Source organism: Phalacrocorax carbo, chromosome 7 (genome assembly GCF_963921805.1).
Source record: "Phalacrocorax carbo chromosome 7, bPhaCar2.1, whole genome shotgun sequence".
Taxonomy (NCBI): Eukaryota; Metazoa; Chordata; class Aves; order Suliformes; family Phalacrocoracidae; genus Phalacrocorax; species Phalacrocorax carbo.
The window spans coordinates 35,065,702-35,074,888 of NC_087519.1; the positions used below are offsets into that span (position 1 = coordinate 35,065,702).

At 45.1% G+C, this 9,187-nt stretch overlaps 1 protein-coding gene across 1 annotated transcript in view; it reads right to left on the reverse strand.

The window, feature by feature from the left end:
* DOCK10 (dedicator of cytokinesis 10) overlaps positions 1–8,894 on the reverse strand; it is a 165,811-nt gene extending 156,917 nt beyond the window's left edge. Inside the window, exon 1 of the mRNA XM_064457385.1 lies at positions 8,708–8,894. Within this exon, the coding sequence (XP_064313455.1) occupies positions 8,708–8,827 (120 nt within the window). The 5' untranslated portion in view covers positions 8,828–8,894. The remainder of the gene's footprint in view (positions 1–8,707) is intronic.
* Positions 8,895–9,187: the final 293 nt, after the last annotated feature.

The window sequence follows — 9,187 nt, forward strand, 5'->3', positions numbered from 1 at the left end:
ACAGGAAAACTGCCAGTAACCACCTGCAGCCCTTAAAGGATTTGTCTAATTCATGCAAAATACAAAACTCTGGTTTGAATTTTAATGAATAAATTTTTGGCAGTCAGAGGAATTTGAATGGGGAGGGCAGGACTTTAAATCTAGTAACGTTTACAAACCCCTCAAAATTGTCCCAGAGCTGGCAAAAACTCAAATCACAGGAGAAGCTTCTCACTCTTTAGAAGTATATTTTCTTCAAACCATGCCAATCCCTCCCCCAAAACAAGAAAAAAAAAAACCACGATCTAGAATAAAGATCACTGAGGAATTCACATCAAAACACAGACGCATTTAACCTATAGTTAAAGTGTGCCAGACACCAATTGGATAAAAGATGTTTCTAGGTCTTGTCTCTGCAGAGCCGTTGTGCTCCCCACATGGTGAACCTGTAACTTAGTCCTCAGAAAAGCAGAGGCATGTGTCCCGAGACACTTGAGAGTCCAGAATTTCATTCTTGCCTATACGTTAGAAGTACACTCCTCAAAATCAGCTGACATACATCAGCCTACTCACAGTTGCAGTAGCAGGTACAACTAGCAGAAAACATACATGGGCAATTATGACAGTTTAAAAATTAAAATCCACTATGGTTAACCAAAACCAAACAAAGATTTCATCCTTTTTCATATGTGAAACATATCTAGTCATTCCAGTTTCAGAGAGAACATTTCTGTACTACTCTTGCTGATAAATAGCAACACTCAAAAAAGGAGACTTTCCCCCCCTCTATCACATCCAACTCCATTGCATTCATTAAATTTCATTATATCTACATCATTTAATTTAGGTCAGTATGTCAAAGTAACCTAGAATCATGTTTGCTTTAAGTCAGCCAATATTACTCTCAAAACTGAAAAGCGCCTTTCAGATCAGTGACAGAATTGCCTTGTACTTCCTTCATACAACATGAAGTCAGAAGTGGAGAACTCACTCAGAATTAAGAAAATCCCTACAATGTTGACAGCTTACTAAATTTCTGTACAATGCATATAATACCAACTGCACAACAGCAATACTGGGAAGAAAATCTAGTAGTAAGCTAATTTATTAATAATGAAATAATTAGTAGCTTAAAATGGAATTTTTTTTTTCATATTTTGAGGGTGGGTTTTTGGGGGTTTGTTTGTTGGTTGGTTTTTTTTTTTTTTGAGTCTGCAGAGATAAAACATTGTTTCACAGAGGCACAGCAGAAGACTCCTGTTGGAGGGAAGCATCCATCTCCATTTCCCTATACTTGCCTGGGATCCTAATGATAGTAGCTACCGTTCACAATGCTGTCTGCACAGCATGAGCCCATGCATGTCACAAATGTATCCAGATTTCCTCATCTGGTGCATTTTTTTTATACAAGCTTAAAGTACATCTACATTAAGTCATCTCAAAACATTACATTGTGTTCCAAAACATGTAGTATTTGGGTTCCAGCTGAAAAGTAGCTGGACCCCAACAGTACCCAAGCAAAGAGGCTCAATGTTAACTCCCAGAGAACAAGATGGAGACAAGAGGCTGGCCAGCACCATCGTCAGTACTCCAAGGGAACTCTCTCCCTGTAACTGTAAAGCACTGTCTAAAATTTAAGAACAAAAAAGCAAAACTGACCTCTTGCCTCTGTGTATCACAGGGAAAAAAAAATGGTACCAGAGATGACAACTAAAAAAATATATATCTAATCAATGTGTTTAGGTTGTAATTATGTACCATTGACACGGAGGGGAAAAAATAATAGACTACCACATTGTGAGCCCAATATAAATACAAAGGGGAAGGGAGGGGTGGGAAATAAAAAGAAGAAAAAACCTCCTGAGTTTCTCCTGTGAGAGAATGGCTCTGGAACACTTCAGTGACACACGTTGCCATTTAGCACTAATGCAGCTGATGCTCTCTTACTAGGTTGCTATTTGGAGCCTGTTTGTGCTCTGCCCAGAAAGGGACAACATGAGCAGAAGTCATTTACGCTAAGCAAGCACACAAAGGGCAGGCAGCTCTCAGTTTTTTTACATTTTACAGGAGAGGGAAAAAATTGACCACATCAGCAGCCAGAGTAGTGGGGCAGACTACGAAAGAGTCTTTAACACCCAGGCAAATTATCCAACCATATGAGGCAGGATGGCCCATGATGGGCATGAATTGGAGGCAATTGTTCTGAGGCTCTTACTTGTTATGTCACTGATACATAATTATCACCTAAACACATTTCTTAAGATTTATTGCATGATCTTGGGCAGTTACGTCCTGGTGTTTTGTTTTTTCTTATCAACAAAAACAGGGATAAAGTTGGCATTTGCTAATATAAGAATGCACAGTTGGTATAAAAGAGACAGCAAATATAAACTAGCTTCAGAAATTTATTGTTGAGTTCTGTGAAATGCAGGCAATCCTAAACTGGAAACACTGCGCACAGTACAAGTAAGGCTTTATTATTTGTGTAATCATCACATCTGTGTCACTATTTCATAGCCTTTTGACCTTGTGCTAGAAAAGCTACAAACATGTTTTGACTTCTGGAAGTGACATACACACTGCAGAACTGCCTGTTATAAACCACAGCAACAGTAAACCTTCTCTCTGCACAACTGTCCTCCTCCAAAGCCAACAGAAGGCTTAATTTTCCAGATTCTCCTTCTCTTTTCTACTGCTGTTCACTCTCTCCCTCCCCAGACCCCTTATTTAACCTTGAATGCAAGAGGGGAAAAAGTTAATGCAGCTTCTATAAACTGAGAGCATTTTGAGTTACTCAAGCTGACTCACTTCCCATGAATTTAAAACAAAGCGTTAGTCAAGTGACAGATTCAAGACAACAGTAAAAACACTGCATTTAGAACAGAGTGCCTAGGTCTCCCTACCTACTAAATAATGACTGCCTGGGGTTGCATATTAAGGACTTATTTGCACAAGTTATTCACCAACCTGACGAATCTTTCTTGCATCTCTCTTCGTTTCTTTCCTTCGTTTTATCGTCTTCTTCAGCCTGTCTTTCCGCACAAAGTCTTTCCTCTTTTCCCCCATTTTCTCAAGTTCTTTTAACTTTCTAAACCATTTTCTTCCCTTTCCTGTCTCCACCCTCTCTGAGGCTCTCTTCCCTTATCTCCTTTTCTTCATTTCTGCATCAATTTAATCACTGGTCCCAAATGAAGTTCCTAGAATTGCTCAGGAGAATACTTCAGCCCTTTTGTCCGCCTGCAGAGGAGGGAGCCTGGCAGCTGGAGAATGTGCAAGTGGTGCATTCTTGCCTGTGCCCTTGGCTTGGTTTGTCCTTACATCTGGGCTCCAGCAGCCAGCTGAAAATGGTCAAATCCTTGTCAGGGCCACACCACTGCAAGTGTCCTTGGGATACCCAAACTGAAGAACAGCTACAAAATTATTCACCAGACACTTCAAAAAAAAAAGCTGAGAAAAGAGACTACTTGCAAATAACGTGGGTCTGGTCTTTGAACAGGTAAAGGATGTTGCATGGGATATTAATTAAAGATAAATTTTGGAATACAGATTCGTGAACAAGATTCACAGGTAAAATACAAATATAAACAAGTTGTTTAACACTTCAGTGATACACTGCATTCACAGAAGGTTGCTAATATCCTACATATGCCTGACAAGTTGTCTGCCCTGAGCAAGCTGTCACTTATCTCAAATGCAAAGGCTCACAAAAGCAGAACCTTCACCAGCTCTAGACTTCAGATAATACTTCTTTATGCCTGTGTCGTGAATAAACTCTCTTCTCAACCACCAAAACGGGATGAGGCTTTTACTCTATGCGCGTACTTTTAAGTTTACCAGGCTATCACCTCCACCTTAACTAAAGAAAACACAAAAATAAGAAAGAACCAACACATTAAGAAGTGTGCAGGGGAATAGACAAGTATCTAGTAGCTGGCCTGTGAAGACTGTGCATGTACATACAACCACACAATCTATTTTGTATACAACACCATGGTATATTCACTGTCTGTATAAATGCCTTACTTTGGTTCCCCCTGGACAAACTGTAGACATCAGAATACCCTCAGAAGAAAGGAGCCTTTCACTGTCTAGTTTCTGTCTCTGGAATAGCTCAGTTAACACTGTGCCTTCCAAAGAGATAAAGTTTTCAGTGTCATTTCATTCATTGGCCTGATTCGCAGCATGGAAGTCCAATTCATGCATGGCCACATAACGAGAAAAGGCCATACAACACGACCCTACAGTATAAGCACAGTCAAAGCTCTTATTATTATCCAGGGTACCAAGGCAGTGGGTGCTCTCTGTGAGGCTGTAAACAACAAAAATTACTCTTCTTGAGAGACTACAGAACACCAATGGAGTCACAAAAAAACCCCCAACAGCAGTTCATTACCTACCCAAAACTATACAACTACAATATAAATAGAGATTTCATTATTTGTAAAGAACATACCACATAAAATACACATTGGAAACAAATGGTATCTATTCTTTCAGGGACGAATTACAGTGGCCCCAGGTAAAATAACAAGGAGAGAAACCTATTTTGGGGGAAAGAGAAAGCCATGTAATCCAGCCTTCCAGTCAAGAAAGACAGCCAGTACAAGGTCGTTGGACACCACAACTCTGTGCTTGGCTGCAGTGCGATGGAAAGAAACTGCTGCCAAAAAAAAGACACGTGGAGCAACAGCCCAATTCCAGACTTCTGTTAACTTATTTAAGGATGGAAGAGAGATGAGGAGCAAGACCCCCCACAGCTCTTTTATAAAAACAGTGTCACAATACTTTATGTAAAGGATGAGCACTGCAGCCAGCAGTACTTTGCCAAATTAATTGAGATCTGGAAATAATAGCATAACACAAAGTTTAATATTAGCTAAGCAGCTAGCAAGCTGACTTCTAGGAGCACTGACTAGCCCATTCCTATTTTAAGAACTTCCATTGAAATATTGCAGCTACAGACACAAACGAAGCAACAGACATTAATTTCCCTTTCTCATGCACAGCTATTCAGCTTTCCCTGGCAGTGGCAGCAAGCATTCATAAAGCAACTTTCAAACAAGCCTTTTTGATTAGAAGAGACAAAGAATTTCACAACAAAGTTTCCAAATACAATAAATTATTTACCTTCTAGATGATGCTGATCTATTTCACTGAATAGTTTGGTGAATTGCCTTTTCTACATGAAAGCTTAACTAGGCACTTGTGGAAACAACCTGAAGTACTGCCACACACCATTAACACCTGATAGTACCCCTCCCTCCACCTGCTGAAGAGTTTGGTAATCAATGGAGAATGTGTTACTTGTGCTGAAGCACTGCAGCTACTACCCCCTACCAACCAAATATGCACATATATTCCACCCTCAACCTCCATTTCCACTTTCTATCTCTCAGGGCATTACAGAAGTTCCTCTCTTATACCATACAAATGAACATCCTTACTTCTGCCACCCCCTTTCCCCTGCTTACACTGACTTTTTTTATTTCTACAAATAGATTTTTGTGTTGAATACTAGCAACTGTTTTTCCCATATTGAATTAATAAATATGAGCAACAGGAAAGGTAATGTACACAAAAGAATAAGCAATATAGGTGAAGACAGCAGAGAGCTAGAAGACACAACGCTCCACTTCTCTCTAAGACAGTTAACATCAAACAGGCATTTGATCCCTAGGCTCTTCCCAAATTGCTAAGACATGAATGACCCCTCCTGCAGGTGCTGTTACAGCTTCTGCTGTCAGAGGCCCAGCTGCAATTCCACCAGGACAGACACAAAAGCAGTACCAGAAGGCTTAATTGTTTACACTTTGCACTTTCACTACTTTGTAGCAGCCAGTTATTTGCAGACTCTGGGCAGCAGCTGTGCCAATTTTCAGGACGCTCCAACACAAGTCAAATTTAGTATAACTGGAATAGAAGGTGCTGATACATCCAGAGCGAGATGCAATGAGAATCAATGCACCTCACTGAATACACCAGATTTTGATCTTCTGCAAGAATATTCACTTCTGGTACAAAAAAAAGCCAGCAGAAGTGCTGCCAGAAATTTCAGGTCCTGTAGGACACTTCTGCAACAGCAACACAACAGCCTTACTGCAACGGCTGTCCCACCCCAGCGTCCCCCATAAGCAAAGGCACACAGGCCAGAGGAGCTTCTCAGCAGACCTGCCAGCCCCGGCACTCCGCGTTACGGACCCAAAGGCAACGATTGCTGCTCTGCACAGAACATCACAGCTCCACGTGGTAGCCCCAAACCTGGCTATGGACAACCAGCAACCCTGGTTACGGCTGCCAAGGGATCTTCTGCCTGTTAGCCAAGATAAAATGGTTAATTCTGCTCATTCTTAGTTGATATAACTTGAAAACCTGATTTAACCCTGAAGATAACAGCTTTTTACCCCAGCAGGAGTCTTCAGCATAGGGTATTTTATGAAAATTTGCCTTTCACAGGCAACTTTACTGGCAGCCCAAAAAATATGGTAAGAAGATGGCAACTTCATTAAATTTCCCAGAGCCATACGTATTCAACACAGCAAGCGACCCAGACTTCAGAACCAATTTCTCTGATGGTGAATAAAACGTAACATCTGGAAGTCCCTAAGTGCTCCCACTGAGCAGTATAACTGAAACCAGAATTTGGCCTGGCGTCTTCCAATCTTAACTTCAGTATCTTTGAAAGACCATCTTTGCAGATCTGACTGCATTTGCCTCAGATATTGGATCAAAAGCCCTGATGAAATCCAGCACCAGTATGTTTCATCAGTCAACAGGAAGTCAGACTCACAGAAGTGGTAGACGATTTCTGCTGCCCCACAACTGAAGTCTTGACGTTTTAAACATAGACTGAATAAAATATAACTCAAATGCACAAGCAGTAATTAAATACTGTATTCTTAAGTTAGCAATATCAGATCTGTTAGCAACACCTTAAAAAACCACTCTCCTCAAGGGAACCAGACCATCAAATTCAGATTTGCTTCGTGATCTCATTCTCTGGTTTTTTTTGCATTCGTGCAGCAGAGACACAGCAGAGTAAAATATATTTCTAATAAAACTTCATTTAAAATACTTTAAGATGCAGTTAGCCAATACAATAGTTTAGCTGGTGTACGGCCTTAAATACTCTCTCTTAGGGGAAAAAGACTCAGCATAGCATCTGGGCAGAGCCCAAACCAACCGTGATGGTCCCCAAAACTTCATCAGTGAAGTGTGCCTCGTTTGGCAACGGGCCAAATTCTGGTCTCCGTGTGCCCAGAGGGCAGGACCATGCAAATCTGCAAGCGGTACAGTTATAGAGACACCACAGGATGTGACCAGGGCTGGCAGCACCTACAACCTTTGTGGGAAGTCAGGAGAGGCAAGGAAGTGTCTCCTAAGCTTTTCACATATCAGAAGATTGGAAACACTTTACAAAGACCTTCAAAGCTGACTGCAAATCCAGTGAGGTAAAGAAAACAAGTTGCATTTGATGTACAGAGAGATGGGAAGCATGAACTGGCTGCTGCCTCCAAGCAGAGCAGCCGTTTTAGCATTGCTCCCCATTTCTAGTGGGCAAGGCCCCTCAGAAGACAGAAACGGCCCACTAACTTTATGGGAACAGAGTTGCAGAATTATTTCCTGTTTTATGCAGAGAGGGAGGGCATTGCATTTAGGCACTGGCATGGGGTAAACTTTGATGAGTGATGACATTTCACTTACAACTTTCCCTCTTTCAGCTTTTCAGTCTACTACATGAACAGTGCAGCCTGAAAAACTAGAAAAGGAAAATATTTATCTGAGTTACATGATTCACAGAAATGATATGCTTAATCATCTAAGGAGTCATTTATCTCTCATAACACATAGCTTTAAGTCCAAAAGGATCTTAATAAAAAAATCACTAATAAATGAGTCATAAATGGCTAGTGATTCGAAAAGGCTAGTGGACATTTCTCTGTGAAGCCTAACAATTTGCCATTTATGCCTATCAGCTAAGTTCTTACTTACAGCCATGGAAAAGGAAAATATTGTTTGAGTAGTGTGGTAACAGTTTACAGCCTTTTTGTGCTACTCCGCTGACAGAGAGACACAGGGATTGAAGCCTCGTGCAGTGCACTTTAGAAGCAAACGCTATTAGGAAGACAAGGGTCTGCGTTTCTGCAGCACCTTAGGCCCACTTTCCCTGGGGTTTCCACTGGAAACCACCAAGAGCGCACGCACATTTCTGTAGTTATGGCTATAGACAGACATACGGGCTGTGAAGTACCCAAAAATCAGGTGACCGACAACAACTGGGACAGCTGGAGTGCTCGGGCCCCGTCCGCCCAGAGCGCACCAGGCGTATTCTGGCACCGAGAGTGAGGTCTTCGTGTTTCACTTCATCTGCCCGCCCAAGGCTCGTTCAAAAGAAAAGAAAACCGGCGAAACTCAAGAGAGGAAGAGAGCCGGCTCTCTCCCGGGAAGAGAGGGGCATCAGCAGCCGGCCGTGGCACTGAAACGGAGAGGCGCGGACGGGAGGCGCGGCCGTACCGGCGGCGACCGAGATGCCACCCGGGCCGGCCGGCGCTCGCCCGCGGGCTGCTCCGGGCCGGCGGGGCCGCGGGGGCCGGGGGACCCGGGGCGGCGCCCCCCTCCCTCCGGCCCCGCCGCGCCGTTCCCCGCCTCCCCAGCGCGCTTCGCACCTGGGCCGGTGCCCGCTCCGCGCCGCGCCCGCCCCGCCCGCCCGGCGCTGCCCCGCCGCGCTCACCCGCTGCTGGAGCCGCCCGCTGGCGGCGGCGGCGGCCGAGGCCGCGCTGTGCCGCAGCTCCGCCGCCTGCCCCGGCCGCAGCAGGCTCCGCGTGAAGCGCCGCGTCCGCTCGCCGGCCATGGGCGCCGGCAGCCCCGCGCTCCGGCCGCCGCTCCCCGCCCGCGCCCGGGCGCCGTCAGGAAGCGGAACTGGGGGTTTCCCCGCCGCTCCCCCCGCGCGGGGGAGGTGTGCGGGGCGGGGGCCGCCCGCCGACGGCAAGTTGGCAGCCCCTCCCCGCAGGGGCGTCGCGCCGCCGCCGCCGCCGCTGGCCATGTGCGCCCCGGCCGAGCGCCGGCCCCGGGACGGCGCGCAGGGGGCGGCCCCACTCCCGCCCCGCCAGCGCCGAGGCGGCTGCGCGGCGGGGGGGTGGCAGCGGCGGCCCCCCGAGGGGGCTGGGGGAGCGGGGCGCAGGACGGAGTCCCGGCCGGGCCGGAGCAGGCG